This window comes from Falco naumanni, chromosome 4 (assembly GCF_017639655.2).
Source record: "Falco naumanni isolate bFalNau1 chromosome 4, bFalNau1.pat, whole genome shotgun sequence".
Classification (NCBI taxonomy): Eukaryota; Metazoa; Chordata; class Aves; order Falconiformes; family Falconidae; genus Falco; species Falco naumanni.
In genome coordinates this window covers 6,972,299-6,999,176 of record NC_054057.1, presented here as the reverse complement: position 1 = coordinate 6,999,176, position 26,878 = coordinate 6,972,299, and the positions used below count along the sequence as shown (strand labels likewise).

The window sequence follows — 26,878 nt, the reverse complement described above, 5'->3', positions numbered from 1 at the left end:
CACCCGTGAGGCGACGCATGTCCCTCTGCGTGTCCCCCTGCACTGCCTGTCCCCCTGCATGTCCCTCTGCCTCCTGGGGGCCGAGCGAGGACAGCACTTCATTTCGGGCACTGCGTGCAGTTAATGGAGGAGAGCCTTACCCCGCATCGCCCCCCCCCCCCCCCCCCTTGTCGCGGTGGGTTTTCTTTGTGGGTTCCCTCCTGGGAGCGGGACATCCCCTCTTTACTCCCCGGGTGCAGCAGGGTCGCTGGGGGCGCTCCCCTCCCCGCTGCGGGGCGGCAGGCCGTGCCCGGGGGCTTCACCGCATCTGCCCAGGCCGCAGCGGTGCGCGGGCGGGGGGGGCTGCCCCGCGCTTTGCGTTCCCCCCGCAGCCAGCAGACACGCGGCTGACAGGGCCCGGGGCGCCGTGCTCGGGACGGCCAGCGGCTCCGGTCGGGACGGCAGAGCTCATTAGCTGCGGCAATCACAGCAGTGGCATTTCCTGCCGGTGCGCGGCGGCGGAGCGACCCGCCGGCGGATGCTGACACCGCCGCCCATCACCGTGCCCCGCGGCGCCGCGGGCGCGGGCATACTTGTGCCGCAGCGGCGGCGGGCGAGCGCCGCGCCGGTTGCGGCAGCGGCGCGTCCCTGCCGGTGGGGGTGACTCCGGCGGCCCCGCGAGCTCCGCGCCCGGCGCGGGCGGGGGGTGCGGTGCGGCCCCGCGGCGGGGGGGGGGGGGGGGGGCGTCCTCCGCGCGCACCCCGCTCGCGGGCAGGTCCCGCGCCAGCGCCGCAGTGCCCGTGCCAGGGCAGCCCCCGCCGCCGCAGTGCCCCCGCCGCCCCGCGCGCCGCCCGCACGCGCCCGCCGCACGTGAGCGCTCCCGCCCGCGGCCCGGGCGGCGCGGAAAGTGTGTCACTGGGTGAGGGGGGCGGGCGGAGGCGGGGCGGGACGGGGCGGGGGCGGGGCGGCCGGCCGGCGGTGCCGCACTCTGCGCGGCTCCCGATCGCTTTTGTTGTAAAGGGGAGGGTGCCGCGGCGGGGACGGGCAGCCGCCGCTCTGACAGGCGACAGCGCGGCCGCCTCCCGCCCGCATGTAGGGCTGCGGCGGGGACGGAGCCGGGCAGAGAGAGAGCGACCGAGCCGAGCCGTGCCGTGCCGTGCCGAGCGGAGCCGAGCCCAGCCCAGGGCAACCCAGCTGTGCCGAGCCCGGCGGACCCCAGCGCGGCGCCGCCCCTGCCCCTGCGGGAGGAGGCCGCCATGGAAGTCTGCGCGGGTAAGCGGCGGGCCGGCCGCGGCGGGCCGCGGGCGGGAGGGGCTCTGCGGGGTCGCCGTGGCGGGCCGGGCTGGGGGAGGGGGCGGCGGGCGGGGCCGGCTGGGGCGGCGCGGCGCGGGGGGAGCGCGGCGGGCGGCGGCGTTGCCCGGCCCCGGCCCCGCTGGTGGCCCGGACGGCCGCGCGCTGCCTCACATGGACCCGCCGGGCGAGCCATGTGCGCCCTGTGTTTACGTTCCGCGCGGCGTGCGCGCCCATTGGCCGTGCGGGGCGGTGACGCGCGGATTGCATAATAGTGCCGGGGCGGCGGCGCGGGGCGGCTGGCGGCGCGGACACGTGAGGCGGGCGGGCGGCCGCTGTTTTGGTGACCTACATTCGGGGCGGCGGCGGCGGGGCGCGCCCGGGACACGTGGGGCCGCGCCGCTGCGGCGCCGGCAGCCCCGCCCCCGCGGCGCCGGCGGCCCCGCCCCCGCAGCGCGTAGGCCGCGGCGGAGCGCGGGGTTTGGCGGGGGGGGGGGGGAGTTGGCGGCCTTCGGCGCCGTGCGGCGGGGGGCGCGGGGCCCGCACGTGGGCCAGCCCGGTGCGTGGGGGTGGCGTTGTGTAACGGGGAGGGGGCGTCCGGGGGCAGGGCAGGGCAGGCCCTCTGCGGCCCGGCGCCGCGTGACGGCGGGCATTGCCGCAGCGCCGGCCCCGCTCCCGCTGCCCGCTCCCGCTGCCCGCTCCCGCTGCCCGCTCCCGCTGCCCGCTCCCGCTGCCCGCTCCCCTCCCTCCTTGGGCGGCGGGGGCGGCCGGGGGCGCGGGCCGGCCGGGGGAGCCCCGGCTGCGGCGGCAGCCGCAGCAGCGTCCTCGGGGCCCGGTGAACGGACGAGCCGCGTAGCCGCTCACCGCCCCCCTTACCGCTCCGGCGGCCATAGGGCTCCCTGCGTCGCTGTGTACGTGAAGCACCGGCGCGGTACGCACCCCCCCGCCCCCCAGCACAGCCCCGGGGCCCGCGGCTCCGAACCCCGTGCGGCCGCGGCGGGCTCGGCGTGGCCAGAAGGGCTGGTTGTGCCACCCTCCGCCGGGCCCCCCGAGCGCAGCCCCGCCGGTTTATGGAGCCGGGGCTGCCTCACCCGCCGGGCATCGGGGTGCCCCGTGGGGTGCGGGGGGCGTGTGGGCGCGCGGGGATGGCGGTGCTCTTTGTTTCGAGGTGTCGCCCGGTGCGGTGCACGAGATCTGACTCCTGGCTGCTGATCGAGCAAAAATAGGGTTCGTAGGGAGATGTAACTTCTAAAATAACAGAAATATTAGGGATGTTGGCTATGGCACAGACAAGACTGCTGAGCTCCCCAGGGTATGGGAGCAGCCCAGCCCTCTGGAGCTCCTCAGCCTTTCAAAAGGCAAGGGGTGAAAACCCCCCCAGACATACTCTTTCCATGCCCTCCTATGGCATCGGTGTTACATTTGAGGGAAAAGAGCATCTCTTTTTATGAGGCAGAGCTTAGAGATAGCGGGGTGAGGTGGCAGCCTGGCGAAACGTGGAGTTCCCCGCAGGGGCCATGTCTGCGTGCCCTGCTCTGCCCCTTGCAGATAAGGATGAGGAGGAGCTCCGTGCCTCCCGTGGACCAGGTGGACTGTGAGCTTTGGCCTGGCACCTGGCAGAGGCACGTGCGGCGCCAGGGGATTGCAGGACCTTTGTCAAATCGGTGGCGTCTTAACACTAGCACACGGGTGTTTGATGATGGCTTTTTCTCATGCTGTTGCTGCACTCACGTACCCCTTGCAATCCTCCTTTCCCCAGAGCACGGATCCTGAACGCGTGCTACGCTGCACGGAGGATTTCTTTAAAAAAAAAATTTAAAAAAAATATGTGCAGGAACAAGCGCAGTGGTGGGGTGTAGGGGCACCGGTGTGCAGGAATGTGAGAAGCAGTGTGTGTTGTAGCGCTTATGTTGTGCAGCCGCTTGGTCTGACTTCTGCTCCGCAGCAGCTCTGCTGGGGGCTCCTCAGCTGCATGCTCCTTAAGGGGCTGGTGGGAGTTTCCTTGGTAGAAAAAAATTAAATGTTAAAGAACAAATGGGCCAGTAAAGATGCTGCAGAAATGCTGAGAGGACTGTTATAGCTGATAAAGGTGAAGACATTTTCTAAGTCAGAATTCCTACCTGCAAGCAGTGATATTTCCAGGGTTGTATAACACCACTGCCTTTTACTGTGAGGAGACCATGGCTGATCTAAGGGGCTACAGCCCCAATCTGCTGTGCCAGCTCCTCAGTTGACAGAGGACTCGACAGACACCAATGCTTTTTTCCTCCAGAGGAAGCCAGGGCACAGCCCTTTAAAAAGTTTTTAATTCTTATTGGTGTTCGGAGTTCCTTGTTGCAATGTCCTGAGTGAAGAGACTCTACAGAGCAATACAGGCATAAAACAGCAAAGATGCAGAGAGTAATTTCCTTAAACAGTTGTGTGGCTTTTGTTGTTGAAATTTTGGTATGAAATATCAGATGCTTTTATATTAACTTTTGAAATGCTGAGTCTTGGAGTCAAACAAAGTGAAAACAATTTCTCTGGCTTACAAGCAAGAAAAAGGAGCCTGTGAAAAGCCAGAACTGCTCCCAGGTCTGCCTGAGGGCAAAAAGCTGTTTCATCTGAGGGATTCTCAAGTGTGTCAAATTGTGCGATGCGGCAGGACAGAGACTGTTTGCATGTAGCAGCCTGGCAGTCAGAGTTTAGGTGCTGCTAGAAATGCTACAAAGGCTTGTAGTTGGAGAAATGGCATTCAGTAGGCTAACCAGGCTGCAGCGCTATTTCCTTCCCTTGCCCCCTTCCCTTCTGCATCGTGAGCACCTCCCAGCCCTTCCTTTCTGTGCCTTTGGCGCGTAGCCTGCATGAAGTCTTTCTGTCTGCCCTATTTCTGTCCCTAACCTAGCTTGTTTGCATTCTGGCTCCACAGCGCTGTAAGATCCTGTCTTTGCTGTGGCTCCAGGCGAGCTCTGCTCAGAGGGTGGCCAGGGAAACCCTCCCTGGGCTGCCCTGTGCCCTTTCCCCACTGCCCCATCCTGCCAGCACCATGGCTCGTTGCTCCATCTTTTGGTTCTGCCAGCTCATCTTGACTTGGATCAGAGGAGGCTGTTAAGATGGGAGAAGGGGATGGGGCGGACTGGGAGGTCAGCCGCTGAAAATGAATGGAGAGAAGGAAGCTTAAGCGAGGGAGGGAAAGGAGTGTGCCCAGGAACACGTGATGGCTGGGTCTGGTGTGCTGGGTCATGGCGTGGCTCACATGGCAGCGGTGCATGTCTGCTTGTTATGTCACTACGTGCTGCCTTTTTTTCTTGCCTTAGGGGGTGTGATAGCTTACATCAGCTCTTCAAGCTCGGCATCTAGCCCAGCCTCATGTCACAGCGAGAGCTCAGACAGCGGTTTCCAGTCATCCTCTTCTCCTGTACCATCTTCTCCAAACAGCTCCTCTTCAGAGAGTGGCTGCAACGGCCGGAGCAGCGAGGGCTCTGATGGGGCACCGAAGAGTGATCGGCTGGAGGAGACTATTAAAACAAACCAGTCGAGTGTTGCTGGTTTGACAAAAGGCCATAATGGAGTCACAAGTATGTTTGGTGCCGGTTCCTGAAACCACCATTTTTCCCCTTTTTATATTTACAACCAGGTCCTCCGCGTGGCTTGCTGCGAAGGCACGTAGCAAAGCCTCTATTTTAATTTTTTTGCATTATATGCGTGGTAATACATATGGTATTGCCATACAAATGCTAATAGAGGGGAGGTCCCGTTGCTGTTAACTTCAAACAGTCCATAAATACAGTCCAGATTTACTTCACATTTTCACTAGTGAAAACTGATCTTCATAAAAATCCAACACATGGTTAAAAAGATGCAGTGAAGTAAAGGTAATAGTAATCAGAAGTTGCCTTTAGGAGTATTTATGGAGCTGTCTTGCAAATCTTGTTTCTCTGTTTTTTCATACTCTCTTCCCTACCCCTCCACCTTTCATCCCCCCACATTTCTTTGAGGAACAAAATAAACAAAACCAAAACATTGTATTATATTTACATAGCTGTAGCTGGGATTTTTATCTTTTTGTTTCTAAGTCTTTATTTGTGGATATTAAAACTGAAGTATTCATAAGCGGGAACTAAAGGATAGCATTTTAAAATCATGTAAGGATAGCATTTTAAAATGCATGTAACAATCTAGCTCCAGCTGTTTTCTTGCACCTTTTTTTGGTAATCAGAGAAGATCAATGATAAAGAACTACATTTGAACAGTTTTGGAAGGGCAGGAATCAAACTGGGTACTGGAATGAGTGTTTCAACAAACAGCTGGAATTCAGACTAGTCTTTTGAAGGCTGCATTCTTCTATTGGCAGAATTGTTTTATCATTTTGAATTGTTATGAAGCTAGAATTAGTATCTCACAGTTCTATCTTACAATTTTTTTTTTAAAAAAAAAATTTAAGAGCTCTTACCTTAAGTTTGTAGTAAGAACCTTTACTTCCTCTTAGAAATTTGCTTGCATCTAGGTTTTTGGTATCGGGGCAGAGGTTCCTGAGGATGAAACCTGTTGTAAACTGTTCAGATGTATAGGTAGATAGATAACATTTTTAGCTCAGTACTAGCTCTTTAAAAAAAATAAAAAAGAAAAAAAGAAAAGAGCGAACTAAAATTTTTGTGGTTTGGTTCTTTTTCAAAACTTTACAAAAAATAAGAGTTTTAGTTCCTCTTTATAAATGAAACCCAAATGTCAAATAATCTACTTTTCTCGTAGAATATGATTCTGTGGGACTATTTCCAGCTGTCTGTGTTACTCACTGTTGAGGTAACTTTGTGGTTACTGAAGTCACTGGTAAAATTCCCATTGACTTCAGTGAAACCAATGTTAGATCAGCACTTAGGACTTGCAAAAAATGCTTGTTGACAAGCTGAAGTAAAAATACGTGGGCAAAAACTTAAAAAAAGCCACACCATGAGCATATTTACAGTGTTGAGAAGGTATTTTCAAGTTCAGGTGTGCAAGTGTGCCATTCTGGATATACGCTGAAATGAGTAGCCTGTACATATGTAGATGTGGCTGAGTCTGAAACTTTCATCAAATAGGTAGAGTGTATGGCTTGTTCACAATACATAAGAAAATAAAGTGTCCAGTAGTTCTGTTTTTAAGAAAAGATGCTTATTCTCTGTTGGGGAAACTGTAGCCTTTATAAGGGCTTACTTGTCCTGATGGAAAGAAAAAAAAAATAGAGCCCAAACTTGGTGGCCTAGTTAACTAAATGCTACTTTTAAAAGTGCATAAATGCAAGCAGACTTTTTTTTTCTACAGTTGAGTATAATGCTACTGTGACTAAAAGTCCAGTGAATATATTCTTTCTCGCTATTCTGTTGAGTGCTTCACATTTTTTTACCGCCTCCCTTGCACTCTGGTACCTTCTGAACTGTTCAGGGGTTTTGTGCATTCTTCTTGTCTGTTCCTTTGCTGTGTATTTTGGTTGTTGAGCTGACCTGATGTATATTGCTTTCAGTCCAGGTTTTAAAAGCTGGAAACGTGTTCCTGCAGTTGTCACTGGTTTTCTATATCCCTGACTTTTCTGTTCTGATTCTAGAATTTAATGGCATGGTTCTTCTTTGTAAAGTCTGTGGAGATGTCGCTTCAGGATTTCATTATGGTGTTCATGCCTGTGAAGGCTGCAAGGTGAGCTGTATTTCTGCTTACCCTTCTGCTGGTGAAATGCTCGCGTTCTCCCCATAGAGGAAAAGGGGTGATACTGCTGAAAAAGTAGCGGTACGCTTCTCTGTTCAAACTTAAATCTGATAAATTTCAGACAATGTATAAGTTGTGGGAAAAGGCAAACCACTTAGCAATCCACAGCATTTTTCGAACTCTGCAGTACTTTCTGTTCTCGCCCCATGTCCAATCCTGCCTGACCCGGAGTGCATGGCAGAGAATGAGAACTGGAGGCAGAGGTGGTAAGGACCATGTAACGCAAGACATGCAAATGTTAATTGCATTAAGAGATAGTAGGTGTGAGTTGTCACCAGGGCTGGAACGCAGAGCAAAACAGCTTTGGAAAAGCAATGCTTTACCACAGGGAAAGCCAGAGCTGGGTGCTTGGGTGTTCGTGCATCAGTAGAGCTGTATTTTCTGATACTGTAACACTGCAAATCTTACCTTATGTGAAGGAGTTTATCGGCTTAAGGGTTATGTGAAAGAGCCACCTTTGGAGGTCATACGGTGCAACAGAATGGTTTTGTTGCCAAACTGGAGATTGAAGTCAAAAGATCTGATTCTGACTTTCATGTTTGCACTTGATGTCACCGGAGATTGAGGGTGTATCTTAGGAACTGTCAGTACAGTGATAGAAATAATGCTGGAGGTATTCTGCTCTTGGGTGCTGACTATGCAAGGAACAACTTAGCATCTTCTATAATTAGAAATCATAACTAGTTTGCGTTATACACAGATCACGCACAATGGGGAAGTAAGTCATGAGGAGTAGCAAGCTCTTTAAAATCACTTGGGGCTGATGGCTCTGAAGAAGCTGATGAGATGCAGTGGGGTTTTCTGTCCTTGCAGAGAGGTGAACCTTGGCAGGATGTAATATATGCTGTAATAATAGTTGCTGTGGTTTCTTGTTTGCTTGCAGGGTTTTTTCAGAAGGAGCATTCAGCAAAACATCCAGTATAAGAAGTGCTTGAAGAATAACAACTGCTCTATAATGAGAATGAATAGGAACAGATGCCAGCAGTGTCGTTTCAAAAAATGCCTGTCAGTTGGGATGTCAAGAGATGGTATGTTCCTCTACTGAGCAGTGATCCTCTGAGAGGAAGTCTGCTGCTCACCTCAACACTGATTGCTAAGGGTCTTAATGGCAAAAAATGCAGCCAGCCCTTTTGTCAGGGACAGGTTCCCTGTCCAAGAGCATTTAGATCAGCTTGCCTTCTAGCTCTGTGACTCTTCTGAACTGGTAATGTAATACTGGCCACAGAGCTGTCCGTCTCTGGAGGCTAATGCAGCGGGAGGCACTGCAGTGGTCTCTTAGAGGAATGGTTATAACAAGTCTCGGTTTTGTTTTAATGAGTTAATATTTATAGCTGTATCCTGCATGAATCTGAACAAAACTCTTCTCCTTTGTTTTGTAACTGTTGCTTTTTCAATGAAGTGGAATTCTGCTCAAGCCGATAGCCTTAGACTAATCATTATAGAGCGTAAACAGTTAGGTTTGGGTGCATGGGGTGAGGATATATCTGCCTCCTTTTCTTTTCTTGGAAGGAGAGGGAAGGCAGGGAGGAAAGGGTAATGTTGAGCTGTGTCTCTGACCACCTTGCTGGCTGTCCACTCCTTGGTGACTTTTTAAAAATGTAATGCTGAAGGTATAGTTCATCAGTCTGCTGCGACTTACTGTCACAAACCAGAACTCTTCCTTCTGTTTCACTTTTTAATTTTCTCTGGGTGTTTATTTCACAATAACTAGGAATCCGGGGCTGTTAATAATTTAGTGGGTGGAGTGTTAAAACTTATTTTAAATAATTGTTCCGAGTTCTTGTCATGCATAGGAGTTATTTCATCCCCTAGGCGCTTGTTTGTGCGTAAGGTTACACCTGCTTTAATGAAACAGACTTAGTTACATTAATGATGGGCTACTGCATGAACGTAATTACATCAGTCGAAACTGGTTATAAGCCCTTGTAAGGCTGTGGTTGAACAGGGTAGTAGAGGTAGTTGTAGATTCCCTAGGACAGGATCAGAAGTGCTACAGCCGCAATGATGCCCATCCCTTTGCCAGCAGAAAATGTCCTTGTCGAGGCAAAGTTATCAGGAAAATTTGCCAAGGTAAGCTGCATTCAGCATTGATTCTTTTAACCGTTTTGCCAGGTTATATAATAGGTCCATGAGGAGCTGTTGTGTAGGACTTCTATTCAAGTATGATATGAACCACGTTTACATTCAGCTAATTGTCAGTTCACAAAGTTGAACTGGTTTAATTGATCCAATCTTAAAACCCGACAATTAACTAATTCACCTGTGTGTATAGTCCAGGGGTCCTCAAACTACGGCCTGCGGGCTGGATACGGCCCCCCAGGGTCCTCAATCCGGCCCCCGGTATTGACAGACCCCCCCTGCCGCCGCCCCCCCCCCCCCCCCCCCCCCCCCGCACTGGGGGCTGGGGGGAAAACCAAGCAGCCGCAGATGACTGCCTGCCACTGCATCTGTGCACCGGCCCCCTGGTTAAAAAATTTGAGGACCCCTGGCATAGTCCCTGGCCAGGTTTGTAGCAAAATGGGGAAAAGGCTTTAGAGACTGTGTACTGTGAACAACAGCATACGTTTCATATCTCACGCCTATCCTATGCCCAGTTTGTTCCTTGATTTCGCTGGTAATACCCCTGCTGTAGTATTGGTGAGAGCAGTTAGTATTCTGTTAAAAGGCAAGATTTTTGGTAGCAATGTGTGTCCTGTGTGTGTGTGCGTGTGAACGCTTTCAGGATTGACTTTGTTTTTCTTTTTCTTCCCACCGCTTTTCATTTCTCCACCTTGGTAGCTGTTCGATTTGGTCGCATTCCCAAACGTGAAAAACAGAGGATGCTGATTGAAATGCAGAGTGCCATGAAAACTATGATGAACAGTCAGTTCAGCGGTCACTTACCCAATGAAGCATTAACAGAACTTCAAGATCAAGCACCTCAAGAAGACCTTTCCTCCAAGCCCAAACAAGAGCGGGAGACCATCAAAAGCCCTTCTCCCCCTCCTGGCACTGACATGGCTAAGGAAGAAGTGATTGGTATGGTCACTAGGGCCCACAAAGACACTTTCATGTACAACCAAGAACAGTCCCAAAACCCAGCAGAGATGATGCAGTCCCAGACTGGGGAGAGAGTGTCAAAGAACACTGAGCAGTACGTCTTGAGCAGCGAGCACTGTGTTGGTGGGCTCGGTGGTCCTCAGTACCCTGAAAGTGAGCAGCACCTTGCTGGTGGACAGTACAAAGGGAGAAGCGCAGTGCATTATCCAAGTGGGCACACCATGTGTTTTACAAACGGCCACTGTATGAACTTCACGAGTGGTTATACTCAGCAGCTGTGTGATAGGATCCCAGAAGACGGCTTTTCTCCAAACAAGAATGCCACTTATTCTTGCAGCACTGGAGGAAGAATGCATCTGGTATATTGATATCTATTGCTTAATTTTACTTGGTGAAAGTCTTAGTGATGGGTGTGATCCAGCTGTGCCTCTTTAGTCAGTGAAGCTGCACACAGTTGGCGCAACGCTGAAACTTAAAATAGTGACACAAGTTTGATAGCACGGGTCGTGATGAAGGAGAATAGTGGCTCAGGTTGCGCTGAGGATTTGAAATCGTGTAAGTGATGGAGTTTCTTGGCTTGGTATTTAGTAAACAAAGTAGGCTAGTGTCAAAGAACATTGGTTGAAGAGAACAAACTCACGGGCTTTTTAACTGGCTTGAGTTAAAAAAGAAAATAGATGTTAGGAGTTTATAAATTCCTTTCTTTACTCAATCCTCTTGAAGACTTCACTTTAAAATAGACTACGCAGTTGGATATGCTGTATTTTCCTTAAAGGTATTTAGAGCAAATGTCTGGGGTGGCACCTCAGGGCTTGGATTTTAAACCAGTCTGCATGCCTTATTAGTGTGTTCTAAAACCTGTCTTGCTGGGTAAGCTTTTTTTTGTGTTTTGTTTTGTTTTTATGGGGATAGGGTGGTTCTGTTACAGGCAGTGTAAAATACAGGCTCAACGGGACCCCCAGGCTATGCATCCTTCTCCCCTAGAACGTGTTCAGATTGGAACAGAGGCAGGAGGAAGATGCACAGCTAAACCACTTGAGAGAAGTTCAAGGTCTTTTCTGTAGTACTTACACAAGTGAGGCTCTAAACACACTTCTTGGTAACTTGGATGACTTTGCTAGAGCATTTTCTCACTGAATTCTTAAAAAGGATGCTTCCTGTTTTCTTGCATGTGGGTTCTGGGTTGGGTTGGTTTGTGGTTGGTTTTTTTTGTTTTTTTTGTTTTTTTTTTTTTTTCCCTTAACAGGTCCCTCCCATTTGCCTTGCACCTGCTGTTCCTCTGCCATTCAGGCAACCGGTTCTGTAAGCCCCTTAAAATAGATTGTCCTTCTCTTTATCACTGGAACCGCCTGGGATGAGAGAACATAACATCCTCATTCTCATCCTGTGCTCCTGTTGAGAAGCACAAGCCTCTGACCTTTCTGGTGTACTTGGAGCTGCTGGTGTTTTTCTTCCTCACAGTTTGTACAGATTCTTCATAGGTTCTTGAAGACCCCTGAAAGTATCCACATGAAGGCTATTTATTTTGATGCTGGATTTTTTTTTAAAATTTTTTTTGTTTGTTTGTTTTGTTTTTTTTTTTCTCCCTCCTCCTTCAGCTACTGCATATGTGAACCATGCCATCCCTTGCAGGCTCTGACCTTAATTGCAGACTCTGGGCACTATACCATGACAAATAGTAGTAACTCCCAACCTTTATTCCTTGCAGGGAAAGTATGTGAAGTCACTACAACAGCTTTCTTGGCACTCCTGAGAAGTCAATGAGATCAGGATCCGACTAAAATGAGTCAGTAGCCATAAGGGAGTGTAACTAGGCTCTGAAGCAGTGTGGGGACAGATGTTCAGGGGTTTGTTTTTTTTTGTCAATACCCCCCAACCAGAAAAGCAGAACAGGTCGTTCCTGAAGTTCCTCTAAAGAGAGCTAGTGGCTATCAGCATTCAAGGAGTGTCTGGATGACGCTTTTGGTCGTACGGTTTTGGTTTAGATAGTCCTGCAAGGACCAGGGAGTGATGGGTCCTTATGGGTCTCTTCCAACTTGAGATACTCTATGATCCTATGAACTTGGGAAGAGGTCTCTCAAGACAGCTTGGACATAATACACAGTGGGGGGAAAGTGGCAGTTTCCCTTTGGGACTCAGTGCTGGGGGTTTAGGGTAAACAATCTAGGATGAGAAGTTGAGGTGCTGTGTCCCGTTTAGAGTGGGGTGCTGAACCAGAGATTCCTTATTTTTTGGAGTGCTGTATTTTTAACAATGCATACGTGAACTGTTGCAATATCATAGATAGAGCAGTGATTGGTTTCTGCCATGCTTCTAGTTGTGTGCCTAAACATTTCCTTTTGCCAAAATACGTCATGATTTTCAGTTTATGGAAAGGGTCCTCCTCTACCCCACATGCAATCATTTGGTTTTGGGTGTTGTCCTCAGACACCCAAATGGTGATGTGATTCACAGCTGAACCAAGAAATCTACAATTCCATTCCTTGTCTGATGGGGAGAGAGAAAGCGGAGACCTTTCTGCATATTGACTGCCCAGTTACAAACTGGGATTGGGGGGGGGGGAACCCATAGAAATTTGTATCTGCCTCCACCTTGTTTTCCCTGGCTGTTGCCAAGTACACACACACACGCATGCATGCATGTATATATATACACCTGTATAATATATTCTTGTAATGTAATTCTTGAAGATATTCTTGTAATCTTGGGACCTTCCACACAGAGAATTCCTAGGCAATTATCAGATTCAAGTTGCTCTGCAAAAGCAGCATAGCTCTGAGGAATTACTAATTCATTTCACTGTTTTCTCTTTGCTTTGCTGACGTTACGTAGGATTACCTGCACTATTTAGTATACTTGTGAGGAATACTTAAAGGAATTCTTGTCCTTGGTGATGACAGCTGAAGTGAATATTAAAAGGTTTAAATGTCATTAAAAGATGTAAATTTTAGAAAGCAGAACTGAAAGTATCTCAAGAGTGTCTGGTTGGGTTTTACAAAAGGAATTCACTGGCAGTCTGCCTTGACTGATAAGTCTGATCTCATTGTAGTGGATTCAGATGTTCCTGTAAAAAATTGCTGCATGTTTGTATAAAAAAGAGCATTTTGTCATCTTGTGACTGAGCAAAATTGGAATACCAGTTCCTTGGTGGTCCTTCTTCAGTGATACAAATAAAAGCAAACACATAGGAGAGGAAGGTTGTCCCAGTAATGAGGGTGTAAATGTGTGGCTCAGGAAACCAAGGCTTGGCCCCTTGCTCTGACGTTAGTGCCTTTGTCACCTTGACTGAATCACTTTAGTTGCCTGCAAAGCAAGGAAGATCTATGAGAATTAATATAGTAGTGACTGTGGAATTACGATTGATTGATTGTGAAATCATGATTAATTGTGAAATTACAGGGGTAACACAAGAGAAATCCAGTTGTCAGGCATGAGTTGAGATCAAGGAAGAATAGCATAACCTGGGTTCTCTCAAGTCTTTTGCTGTAAACAATGTTGGAGTCTCCAAGGTCAGCAAATCTAGAAACAGATTACTGATGGATTGCCATGGATTTTTTGCTGGGTTTTTGTTTTAAAGGGAAGGGGGAAAACCCAGTTGCTTTGGGAATTGACTGAGGAATACGGATTTTTTTTTTTTTCCTCTGTGCATCATTATTGCAAAGTTTTCTTGAAGAATAAACATGGTTCTTTGAAGTATTTGTCAGTATTTGGAAGGGTATCTTTAAGAGTTATTTTTTGTGTATGTTTTGTAAACATCAGGTCTGCCCAATGAGTAAGACTCCCCATGTGGACCCAAACAAGTCTGGCCATGAAGTCTGGGAAGAGTTTTCCCTGAGTTTTACCCCTGCGGTGAAGGAAGTGGTGGAGTTTGCCAAGCGCATCCCAGGTTTCCGAGATCTCTCCCAACATGACCAGGTTAATCTTCTGAAGGCTGGGACCTTTGAGGTGAGACCGCTGTGTGTATATTGTGGACCTGACAAGCTTTGCATCAGTCTGACCCCCTTAAGAACAAAAATAAACAAACTGGGTTATAGCAGGCAAAACCAGCTTGTTCATGTATGCTAGCTCTACGCTTTCCTTAAGCTGATGGTGTCCAGTGCTTCCGTTTGGTCAGATCTTGTTGAGCTGTCCCTTGTACAGCCTGCTCAAAAGTGCTAAGCCAGTCTACCCTTTCCTCTTCCCTGAGCATTAATAAATGACTCTTAAGGAGTTTCTTGGTTTTGTGTAGCAGCGGGTACTGTGATAGCTACCTTTGCTTAGCCTGGAAAGAAGCATACTGCATCCAGAAAGGTGGGTAATTTAGAAAGCTGTCTATTGACTTACCAGTTTTGTAGAGGAATGTGTTTATTGCTCTGTATGTCCTTCTGCCAAAGCCAGAGCATCCATCCCGACCAGTCACCACTAGCCTTTGGTGGCAGCTGCAGGTTGCTGAAGTCTCTATCTCCAGTGCAGTGACACTGATAACTAGCCGTGCTGCTGCAGCTCTGTAGATACCGTGTGCCAGCTGCAGCCTGACGTACTGTAGATGAATCCCACCGGGCCCTCACGGTCCACTTGCAGTCATGACACACATGTGAATTAATTTGGAAATGATACCGGAGAGCTTGGTGCTGTTAGTGACCTTCACCAGAGGGGACCTTTACTTAAGGTTTCAGTTGCTCTTCCAGACTCTTGTATCTTTATTGGAGACCATGCACATTTTAAAAGTATTCAAGTGTGAAGTTTAAACCTAGAAGGCCGGAGGAGCTGAAGTCTCAAGTATTCGATGTTACTGTGCTTTTCTGGGGAGGGCAGGGTTGGCAATACTTTCGCTCTTGTTTAATTTATTCTTATTGAAGAGGGTGCTGGATTTCATATTTACCTGACATTTCTTGTGTAATGTTTTAGGTCTTTTATCTGCACTTATACAGCCTGGTTCTAAAATGTGTAATTGTTGGGTTGAAAGGCACGAGTTGTACTGGAAGACTTGGTGTCTGGAGCATGTCAGTTTTCTTTGTTTCTTCCATTTTGCTGTCATGTATTTTTTTTGCTGTTATTCTTGACCTTTTGATATTCATCTACAACTTTGGTAACTAAGGGCTGTATTTTCACTTCTTTAGCTACAGCCTCTTACGTTGCTGTTCACATTACACAAAAATGTTGGTTCCTTCCTCTGCAAAGTGGTATACTGTCCAGTGCCCTCAAGGAGAGTGGAAAAAACACCTTGAACTGTTCCTATAATGTAAAGCCCACCTTGAACTGTTCCTATAATGTAAAGCCAGACATTCATGTTTTGCAAGTAAAATGTTTTGGCTTGGCCTTCCTTCACTTCAGGCTTTTCTCAAGCTTCGTTCGTATGCCTTTTTGCCAGTTACAAGCACTGCTGATAAGGAGGTTTCTGTATCCAGGGAAATCAATAATAATGTGTGGCTGCGTGCTTATCCCTATTCACTTATAAATAAGAAACATTAATGATTTGGGTTAGTGAGCTTCTACCTGTAGTTAAAGGCCTGTGTGGCATTTTAATAACAGAAAAGAACCAATAAAAAATGTTGGAGAGCAGTGGGGGGGAACCCCCCTGCCAATAGTATTAATGAAATGATTGCAATAGAGGCAAAAGCATCTTGAAAAACTGATGCATACAAGGTCATTTCTGTCTTGTGGATAACTGAATTAGGATATCCCAACATCCGCGTGTTAATAGAAGAACCTCAGTAAAAGTACTACCTCCGAGCCTGTTACGGCTCCCTTGGGCACCAGTGTGTGGCTGTCTTGAAACTGTGCTTACCAGCAGCTCATATTCAAGGAGTGCTTGTCTGGGGGTAAGAAGATGCATGGAGACAATGTCGGTGAAGCAGCAGCATAGCTCTATATATTCACACTCATGTGAGGTAAAAAGTCTTCTTGGAACTGGGAGTATTGGGGAGCTCGGTATATTGTGGTGGCATTTACATGGCTTTTATGGGAGCCAGCTCAGAAACAGCAGTGAGCCTAAAATAAAGAACTCCTGGATTTGAGCAGGTCCTTCCCCACCTCCACAAGCCCCCAGTCCAAATATAGTTGATGGTAGAGCTAACAAAGCCCTTGGATTCGTTGGGGTAGTGACTCAGTCTCTCCACAGACTCAGGAACCTGGTAATTTGGGTGCAGGTGGTAGGGAAGCGAGCAAGCGGTTGCCTCTGTGGAGGTTTTTATGTGTTTATATTGCTCTGATCGGGTGGCAGGGTTGATCAGGTATATCCTCAGCATGCACAAATAGGAGTCTGGCTTGAAGTGAAATGGGATGAATCAGTCATGTGCTATGCCATAGTCTAAACTGTTCTTCCATGGGTTAGAATGGTGACGTTGAAATCTATAGGCAAGGTCTTTACCTTAGCATAAGTCAACACAGCTTCATGGGCTTCAGTTTTGAATACCAGCATTCATACTGGTTGTTCGTTATGCAAGTTCATGTTTCTAAAGCCCAGTTCTGTAAGGGGAATGCTATTTTGAAGTGAAAGGTTGTTGAGTACCTGGTGGGTCCGTGCTAATGCATGAGTTCAGCTTTGTGTGTCTGCCCTTTCTCTTTTTGTTGTGTTCTGCGGGCTTCTGCACCTAGGTTTCTGCACTCTGTAGATGATGTAGTGAAAGGGCATACAGCTTGGCTGACAAAGGTGAATAATACATAGTGCTCATGTGTCCATCGAGATCGCTGCGTGCCTTTTGGCTGTTAAAACTTACAAGCAAGTCATTGTAACATGCATGAGTGGTGTTTGAATTCTCAAACGTTTTCATTTTTTCCTGAACCCTCCTTTATTAAGCTTGTCAAAGGCACTAGTCTTTGCAGAAAATCTGGTTATCCTCTCATCTGTAGTAAACATTTAAATTAATGGAGTTATGTAGGGTAAGTGGGAAGAGCTGACTGTCACACGAAGAGATTACAGCAAGTCTGAAGTTCTAACCAATGCCAGTTGGTTAATTTTCTCCAAATAAGAAGGCTGTTCTGTGCAACTTAAACCTTGAAAATGTAAATCAGGTTGTTGAACATGAGCAAATGAAACTTTACAAGCCATTCCAGAGGGAAACATTTCACAGTACGACTGAGAAGCCACAGGAGAAATTTCAGCCCAGAGGGGTAAGTTCAGTACATGTCAACTGCTCCAGCCCAGGTGCTTATACCAAAGGGGTATTCCCAGCTGCAGCTACAGACCAGGTGTGGTTCCAAGCCCTGCTTCTCTAGCCTTTTGGAGGCTGTACACGTGGCTCCTTTCTACCAGAGCTCATTAACATTCCTGTGGGTATAGAGATGTGGCATGGTACTTTCCCAGAGAATGCCTAAAGGGCCACATCATCAGGTGGCGTAAGTCCGCGTTGTTCCAATGGAGCTGCTCCAGTTGATGCCAAGTGAGAATCTGGTTCAATACCTTCTTTTTGCTCTTCATAAGTGCGGCCAAGAAAACGTTTCTTTTAATGCTCTGTATGCCTTTGGCTGCTCAGTGGCTTAAACAAGTTGTCTTACTGGCATATTTATGAATGGCATTGTCTTTGTGGCTCAGGCTGTCTGAGGCTTAAATTTTAATTTTCTTCCTTTTCATGTGCGGTAGCCCCTCCCCTGCATCCACTCACTACCTTTTTCACTTGTTTGTTTCTCCAGCTACTGGGCCAGAGCTTGCACTGATTTTTACAGCTCGGTAGCATGCCGACAGTTTCTGTATAGAATGTTTGTGCAGTGGTTAATGAGACAGTTTGAATGACCTTAAAAGGGTTAATTTTTTTATTTGGCCTTTCTAGAAATCCACCTATATTAACCTGGTTTGGTTTTGTTTTGTTTTCTTTCACCAGGTTTTAATGGTACGGTTTGCATCTTTGTTTGATGCAAAGGAACGTACCGTCACCTTCCTGAGTGGAAAGAAGTACAGTGTGGACGACTTGCATTCAATGGGAGCTGGTGATCTGCTCAACTCAATGTTTGAATTTAGTGAGAAACTAAATGCCCTGCAACTTAGTGATGAGGAAATGAGTTTGTTTACAGCGGTTGTCCTGGTATCTGCCGGTAAGAACAGAAAGTTAACTTGCAGCTTTGCCAAAGTTTGAATATGGCTCTGTACGAAAAGATTTCTGTAAAATGTATACCCTATTATTTCGTGTCGAAGTGCAATTTAATAGGTGTTAAGCTACTAGCAGCCTGTAATTTACTTGTTTTACATACCTGCTTTTTCTAATACCGCCTTTTGGAAAAATGTGACAATGGTTTTTATTTTCCTACTACTTTCTATAGAATGCAAAAATATATCTCATAGCTACCCAGTAGCTGTTTAGAAGCTGTTTGTCTGACTCATCTAAGTTTCACAGGACAGCATCAATGAAATTACTCCTGATTTGCACAGCCTAAGTCTTGGGATAAGGTGGTATTTTTACTTCCAAGTATTGTCATTGAAGTCTGTTGCGTGTCTTACTCAAGTCTAAATCCAACAGTTTGATCTCTGCCTATGTCAGCAAGAAAGCCCTATTCATCTGCATCGTGACTTCTTACTGCTAAAGGTCTGCCAATCCACTAACATCTTCACCAGCCTCGTATCTTGTTTCAGTCCCTGGATACACAGAACACCCTGGCCCAGATTCAAAGAAGGATTAAGCACCTACTTCTCTAGTATTATCTAAAGCCTCAAATTAGGCACATTAGCTCTGCATACAATGCCTGGAATACAAGATGCAGAATCCCTGCTTGCTGGGTAAGGAGCTCTCTAAAGGTGGCTAGCACAAATGCTAGTAGTGCCTGCTTACACAACAAGCCGGCATCATTTGGGGGCCACTCACTTCTTGAACCAGTGCATCTCTTCCACATAAGTGGTTTAGACCTGCGTCTTTCTTACCAGGGAGGTGAAGCCTCTGTAAACAAGGTAGGACAGTTCAGTCTAATAGCTTTGTGCACGGCCTTACTGAAATGTGATGGGGCAGCTGTAGGTAGCCTCTTCGGCTGGCAAGCAGTGGTAATGAGCAGAGGGTGGTACAGAGATTGCAAGCTTCAAAAGCCAGGACGAATGGCAGCATGAAGGAAGCATGGCACTGCAGTCTGTTAGTGAAAATTTTCAGGTAGCAGAGAGAAACCTGGGATTTTAGTTGCTTTTCCAGACTCAGTTCTACAAATTTTATCTTTCAAAAACTGAATTGATGAGAACTGTAGATAACCGTTAAAATAAGGACTGAGAACCAGGCCTCTTCCTTGTGCAGTCATAACTAGGCTACAGCCGCTCTCCTTGCTTTCTCGCTCAGCTCTTGGGCCCTAGAATATCACAGTCTGTGCCACCTGTTTTGAATGTTAGTGGCTGTATCTGTTTTGTTAAATGTGCTTCTAGCACAACGCCACTGCCTCCCCCCCTCCCCAGCCTTTTAGGTACTGCTCCGTGCTGTTGCTAGCTCCCAGTAGGGCTTAGCCCTGGGGATGGTATGGAACTGTACAGCACGTAGTGTCAGAGCCATGCAACAGGACAAAAAGAGAAGTGTTTGGTACTCAGACTTGGAGCTGCTGAGGATTTTTCAGATCATAGCTTTGGACATTATTGCTACCTGTCTTTGCTACCTTGTGATCTGATCTGCATCTGATCACAGCCTTCCCGGACATCTTCACAAAATACTTCTAGGGTTTTATAAAGTGCAATTTCATAAATCTTTTAACGTTTGGGCCCAAAGTTGCATTTGTACTGTGTTCCAGACACAACAGTAACCTTGGCGGTCACTGTAAGTCCAGCAATTTTCAGATGAACTTCACTCTGTAACTTGCAACTGAACTGAAATACTGCAGCTGTTACTTGCACAAGTAAGCGAGCCAGCTTCACGCTTGAGCGGTACCCAAGAACAGAAGGACCCCCAGCAGATCTCCTGGGGAAGATGCTTGCAGTGTGAGGGCTTGCCAGGAAGCGAAGGTGCCTGCAGAACTGAAGGATTGTGGCTGCCTGTTGATTAACAGATCTTGGAAGCAGATCACCTGCACCCCACCCCGCAAGGAGGAGTGTGACCCAGAGAGTCATTTCCCAGGTGGAAGCAGAGCTCAGTTAGAGAAGGAGGAAGAGCTGAGGAACACCATCTGAGAGAGTGGAGATGCAGACAAAGGCAAAAGATGCCCTAACTGGAAGAAGTGAAGGTGGAAGAACAAGGCCATTAAGACTTCTTCATCTTGGAATGAATGCTATTGAAGAGGAGACTGAAAGGAAGGAGTAGTGAAGACTTACATCGGTTCCAGAAGCAGACACCACAGTGTGTGACTACTGAATCCTAATGAAGTGATCCAGAATATAAAATACCATGCTGCACTAGTTAAAAATCTTTTAAAAAGACTTTCAGTTGCTTAAAATTTAAAAACGCCTGTGGGAAAAAAAAGCAGTATTTGTCTCTAAATAGTGCTAGTGGGGGAACACTTGTCAGAAACAATTCCACATAACACTGGACAAATAACCATTCTTAGGAGGGATGTTTAGAATGTGCAGGGGTAGTAGCAAGGAATGAGCGTAACTGTGTACATCTTGTTGTGGTGTCGTATGGCAAAGAAAGAAAAAGCAGGGCTATACAGTGAGAATGTGGGAGTGTTTCTGGTGGTGCTGAGGAATGACATTCACAAAGTAAAAGAATGTTTCACCTCTGGCTTCGGTTAGCTGGATGTGTTGAAGATGGAGGGATGGTGGCAAGATGGGTCATAGGCACTGATGAAGGAAGAAGCAAGGTGGAAGCAAAGCTGTATGAATGTGGTTCGTGCAGGTCTATAGAGACCAGATGAAGACTTAACTGAAGGTGATGTTTTGTAGAAGAATATAAAATACACTCCCTCTATTATTCTGTCTTATTGGGGTAGTACTAGCAAAAACTGCTGGCCACTGGAAGCAACTGGAAGTAGACTAAGAGGGGAAAGACTTGGACTAATCAAAGAGAAGAGGCTACAGTAACTCACCCGAGGCAGCCAGGGAAGACTGGACTGCATTCTTCTGCCCTCAGAGGCAAGGCAGTATTGTACAGAGCTCTTGAGAAACCTCAGCTGGCATATTCTGTGCAAATGTCATCATCCCTGCTCAGGGTAGAGCAAACCTAAAGGTTCTGTAAAGCAGGAGGGCAAGTGAGATAGATATCTTCACAAATAAAGGTGGGGAGGCATCTCTTCACTTGTGCCATCTTGGAGAACAGCTATCAAACCTAATGGACAATCTTCACAGAAGACTGGAGTATGTGCTAATAAACATAATTTGATATTAATCGAAGTTCCCGATTGTTAGAGGAGGTGGTTCTGGAACAATCTAAAGGAACTAAACACATTAACTGCTTCAAAATGGATCCTTAAGTGAATTATGTCATAATTTTGCCCCATAGCAGTAGGGAACTGCACTGAACAGTCCAGGAGGACTTCCTAGGCTTTTCACCTGAGAAGTCAAATTGGATTGACACTGGCAGCATAAGGGACGGATTCCCCCTCCGACTCTGTGATGTGACTCAGTGTTACTCCAGAAAGCTGTTGTCATTCCGTGTCCCAGTTCTGCGAAGTGCTTAAGTACATGCACACATCAAAGCACATTTCTGTTCGTGTCCGTCACTCGTGTATGTATGTGCCCTGCTGAATTTACATAGTGTTTAAGGAGAGAGGCTACAGCTTAGAAAAAACCAGCTACTGTGCATGGTTATTAGGTGAGATGTTTTGCTTAAAAATTCATCCTTTTAAGCTGCTTGCTTATGTTCCACCTAAGGACAACAGGAATGTTCTTAAATACAGCTCTCTTGAAAGAGATGCTTCCGGGTGTGGGGCGAATGCGGTATGTCAAAGCATAATATTTTTCTTGATGTTGAAATTCTGCTTCTCTTCCTCAGTTGGGAATTTTTGGGTGCATTGTGTTTCATTTTGTAAGTGCTTCAGAACGCGCTCAGAAATAGTGCTCAGTCGTGTCAGGGCTTATACTCCCTTAGCCCCTGGGGCTCCCACTGTGCAGATACAAGTGTGGCTGGCCCGGAGTGGGATTTCCTCCTCAAACATGAACCTCCAGTTTAAGTTTAGGGTTCTGTGTCCAGCCTTGAGAAATGCTTGAAATTCTTATTTCTGTGTGCCCTATCTCTCTCCTTGTGTTGAAAGTTGTGATTCAGCAAAATACTTAAGTGTGTGCTTCAACCTGTCCTTTTCTGGAAACGTGGGTAAGTGATTACAGAAAAGGTGTTTGAATGCTGCCAGTTTGGCACGAGCTTAACACTTTGCAAAGCTGATGCTAAATAATGTTTGAAAGACTTTTGATATGTGGGTTTGAAATTTCTAGCATAAGTATTTTAATTTTTCTTGTGCTTGTTACATCAGTGAGTGATTCTTCTAGTGGCTTTATGTTGCAAAGTACATCTGTTCAGCTTTTTTTTTCTTTTTTTTTTTTTTTCTTCTCCCCCCCTCCCTACCCCTCTCGTTCTTTTGTTCTGTTTGTGTGTTTTGTCATGTCCCGTCCCCCCCCCCCCCCCTTATCTTTAGATCGCTCCGGAATAGAAAATGTCAATTCTGTGGAGGCACTTCAGGAAACACTAATCCGTGCATTAAGGACCTTAATCATGAAAAATCACCCAAATGAAGCCTCTATTTTCACAAAACTTCTTTTGAAATTACCTGACTTGCGTTCCTTAAACAACATGCACTCTGAAGAACTCTTGGCCTTTAAAGTTCACCCATAGGCCTTTAGATCTCATTTGGACTTGGACTTGCCTGGTGTTAAACTGTTTTGTGCTAAAATATGTATTTATACAGTTGTACCACTTGTTGGAGAGAGAGAGAGAGTTCACAGACTGTGAACAATTGATAGCTGTTCCATAACCATGCAATAACGCTTCAGCAGGTGCTTTCAGCTAACGGCAGCACAGTGTTTGGAGTCCTCCAAGACCTCCAGACCCAGCTGTGCTGCACTGCTGCAGAAGAGGTTGTGATGAGCCTGAATAAATATGGACTGTTCCTTCATTTAGGAAAAAGAACCACTGCTGCCCTCTCATGTAAACGGAACACAGAATAGCTGTGTATATGCATATGGAGCATGGAATGGGGTGGGAGCAATCCTGTGCTAATGGGAAAATGGAAGAGCTGATTTAATTGGTCTTTCACGTATCTAATAGATGTATGTCTGTGTCTCTTGATAACTCACTCATGGTTTCACTGTTGTTATTCCATTAAACCCAATGGAATGATTTCAGCTTGCACCAACTCTTCACTGAGCGTGTGTTCATGCCATGTGTATATAATATAAATAGTTAAGTAATGAGTGTTTATGGCTATATAAAGTACAGAGTTGTGTGTATATATGTGTATGTATATAAATAGTTCTATACATAAAGTATACATATAATTTCTTCACAATATTTTAAACTGTGAAGGAATTTAAACTTACAAGAGAAGGTGATCTATGGAAAGAACCAAATAGATGCACTTTGCATATTGCTGAACTAATTATATGAGCATTTCTAATTTTTAGAAAACATCAAATTTGCATTAATATGCTGTGTTTGTTAATTTAAAAACCCCACCAGAGTGGCACCAAAGGGGCAGGGTCAGATTCAACTTCTAGAAGGGGTTCGTAGAGAATCTCAAGTGGGGATGGTTGGTTGTGGCACTAATAGAATTGATTGTCTGCTGCCACTGAGGTTCTTACGTTCTGGTAAAGGTTAAAGAAGCACCAGATGCTCTTCAGAAACTTCAGCACAGCCAGAAAGAAACTATCTGATAAATAACAGCATCTATCAGGAAAAAGAAAAATAATGGGAAAAATGTATCCATGGTTGCGTTTGGGTGTATGTGTGTTCTGTGACAGTTTATTTCTTGCAATACATCATCTCGCTGCTTCATTGCTAAATGAGAATTGAAAACAGAAATGTGAGATTCCCCATGTCTTTTCACAAGTTGGGCTTTGTGGTTCCCATGCCTGTTCTTCTGGAGCTCTCCATCGGTGCATGTGTGTGTGTGTGTGTGTATGCGCAGAGAAGGTGCACTGGATGGTCTGGATTTTTTTTCTTAAAAAACACCACAAAAACCAAACAAATGGGACATTTTTGTTGTTTATGCCAGTAGCAAATTACAAAGCAGATCCTTAAGGCTTAAGATTCTGCTGCTTTTCCATCTAGAAAAGCAGCTTTCTATGGGTTTTCTCCATTTGTAGCAGGGCCTGGCATCAGAAAAGAGAGATAAAAAAAGTCAAAGCAGTTTTGTTAGTTAGTTATGTTTATGTTTTGCTTATGTGGGAAGAAGACGCTCCATTACCCTTGTGTTTAGTTAGCTTTCCTGGGAGGTAGCCCTCTGGGTCTCTAGCGCTGACTCCGTTTGTTACCGCATTTAGCTGTAGGCGGTAGCTGAGGAGCCAGAAAGCCACCGGGCCGCATCGCTGCTCCTGGCCGTGCAGCCATGGCCCTGGCGCAGCAGCGAGCCGACGGAGCCCTGGTGCCTGCCCTGAGCACTGGCAGCTGGGCAGGGCAGGGGAGGCTTGCACCCTGCCACAGCTCCGGTCACCTCGGCCCTGGGAGTGTCCCCTCGGAAAGCGGTAGGGAGTGCTGGCCAGGGGGCCGGGAGCAGAAGGGGGCAGATGCTTGAGTAAGAGCTGGGGAAAATTCACCTTTAGCCTCGGTTGAGGAGCAGAAGAGCCCACCCTTTCCTCCGCAGCTGCTGCAGGGAGAGCTGTCCTCCTGCTTTGAGCTACTTTAACCACCGGATAATGGCCCCTTAACGTACAGTTTTGCCATCCAAATGTGCTGTCGGGGCATATTGTCCTATTTTCTGTTAACAGTCTGCATCCTACCAGTATTATTTGTTTGAGAGCTTCACTGAATTACGCATTGAACCATTCAGACTTTAGAAAGGACACAGTCACGTTTTGTGTTATTTAGGGGCTGGAATGACTTCTTTGTAGACCCCATTTCAAATGTGGAAAGTACAGTTAACCCTTGGTTGTTTTGGAAGGGAAGGAGGCTTCTTGCAGAGATTGCCACCCTACAACTGTGTTTTGTTGTGTTTTGGTTTGGTTTGATTTTTTTTTTTTTTTCCTTCTTAAAACTGTATTATTAAGCCTTTAGGAATGTATAACCAGGACTGAGTAATTACTGCTTATTAAATTTTTAGTTAGATTGACCATGTATGCCTATAGATAGATATTGTAACTTGTGCAATTTCATTTGAAATAATCTTCCTGTACATAATGGAAAAACTCATATAACAGAAAAAAAAAAAAGCCCCAAACGGATTGACTGAACAAAAAAGTTGATTAAAGTACGGTTCAAAAGTGACCCACGTATTACAAACCCTAGCTGGACTCTTAGAAGAAAATCTGAACTCATTGTGTTAGCTGTGTATTGTGAGCTCTTCTTTTACTGTGTCACTGGTTATACACTTGTTAAACGCTGAGATAATAGACTTCATGCCAGACATTTGAGTACTGTAGACTGGGTCATCGCTGAAAGATTAGTGTACTGTATGACTTAAATGAAATTTTTATTCTTGATTTTATTCTTGATTTTGTTCTTGTTTTAAAAGATTAAATATGGGCATTATGTCAGCAAGCTAAACTGTGTTTCTGTGTTCTTTGTATTTTTCTGTACAAAATCTGGAGGGGAGGACAGCATGCTGAGATGAACAAAACAGAAGTGATGGATGAGAGCATCAGCTGCTGCAGGGCTGCAGGGGCTGTGCTGGTGTGCGGTGGCTGGGAGCTGGCGTCTCAGCCCGCCCGTGGTGCTGGGTGCTCTCGCCAGGTGGTTCGGTGGGGGTTTCTGATGCGCTTGGTTTGCCACAGTTAATGGACTTGTTTGGGTAGTGTCATCAAAATAGATAGTTTTAAACACCTTCGTTGCTTTCAGGAATATAACTGTAACTGAAAAAAGGAATATGGTTTAGGTTTTGGTGAAGACAGTCTTAAGGCTAGGTTACAAAAGAGGTAGATGGAAGATGGCATATGAAGGGCAAAGATCTGTTTGATTTTTTAGCTCTATTTCCTAGTTTGTAATGTTTATTGTTTTAGGAGGTAAGAGAAGCTTCTCCAGGAAATGTTGTATCTATCGGTGTTTAAAAAAAAAAAACAAACCCCAAAACTGCCAAATTATGACTGCCAGCACTGGAAAAAATCACAGCACAAAAATGCTTTCTTCTTTTCTTGGCATGTGTTCCCTGGTGGCGTGTTTGCATATGGCTTCCCGTGTTGCCACCCAGTCTGAGCCCCCGTGAGCGGGGCTGTGAGCCACAGAGTCCCAGAGCCTGGGAGGTCCTCGGGAAGAGCTCTCCAGCTTTCACTGGGATGCTGCAGGTAGGCCATGGGTGATTTTTTTTCCCTGTTTGCCTGCCGAGAGCTTTACCACAGCAAATGGGGGGGATGGGAGGGATGCTTCCCTGTAAAAGGACGATTCCGTTCCCCCCTCTCCCAGCCTCCAGGTTTGGCAAGATGCTGTGAGGATGGGGGCAGGAGGTGTTCGTGCTTGTTTGTGGGTAACTTGCTGGGCTTTGAGTCGATGGCGTAGACTCGAGTGTGAACGTGCCTGCAGCAGCCTGCCCCGTCTCTGTCCTCACTCGGTGAGGGAGTGATGAATGTCACAAGGCAAACAGAGGTACGAGTGTCCCTGGAAGCAGAAGCTGATGAGGGTGTGGGCAGCCAGCTGCCCTCCTGCTCGGTGCTCCCATGGGCAGCGTGTGGGCTGGGAGGGAATCGGCATTCACAGCTGAACTGCAGGGTGCTTTGATTACAGAAACAGTTTGTACAAGGAAATAATTGACACTTCCTTTTCTTTGATGAGTACAGTGAGCAGCTGCCGGAGCCTTCATCAGCAAATACCTTCTCTTTTTTTTTTTTTTTTTTCTTTTTTCTAAATTGAAGCTTGGAGTGGGGAGGGAGAGGAACATCCAGGTATGGGGAGAGCCTGGA

At 47.0% G+C, this 26,878-nt stretch overlaps 1 protein-coding gene across 2 annotated transcripts; it reads left to right on the top strand.

The window, feature by feature from the left end:
* The first annotated feature begins 937 nt into the window (after positions 1-937).
* On the top strand, positions 938-25,532 carry NR1D2 (nuclear receptor subfamily 1 group D member 2). 2 transcript variants are annotated; one of them, XM_040590295.1, is made up of 8 exons: positions 938-1,251; positions 4,566-4,826; positions 6,833-6,921; positions 7,874-8,018; positions 9,769-10,388; positions 13,789-13,974; positions 17,829-18,039; positions 22,471-25,532. In XM_040590295.1, exons 1-8 carry the CDS (start codon positions 1,236-1,238, stop codon positions 22,665-22,667), a joined length of 1,725 nt encoding a protein of 574 aa, XP_040446229.1. In that variant the 5' UTR covers positions 938-1,235; the 3' UTR covers positions 22,668-25,532. The 2 variants fall into 2 exon arrangements, with proteins under 2 accessions (XP_040446229.1, XP_040446228.1); XM_040590294.1 differs by lacking the exon at positions 938-1,251 and having other exon boundaries at positions 2,541-4,826.
* Positions 25,533-26,878: the final 1,346 nt, after the last annotated feature.

What these genes read in the sequence shown, in the direction of transcription:
- NR1D2 (XM_040590294.1), top strand. Translation starts at nt 4,466, where the DNA reads ATGGCTGGGTCTGGTGTGCTGGGTCATGGCGTGGCTCACATGGCAGCG. An exon ending in CTGGAGGAAGAATGCATCTG is followed by an intron (nt 10,389 to 13,788) that starts GTATATTGATAT and finishes TGTAAACATCAG; the next exon opens with GTCTGCCCAATGAGTAAGAC. An exon ending in TGAAGGCTGGGACCTTTGAG is followed by an intron (nt 13,975 to 17,828) that starts GTGAGACCGCTG and finishes TTCTTTCACCAG; the next exon opens with GTTTTAATGGTACGGTTTGC.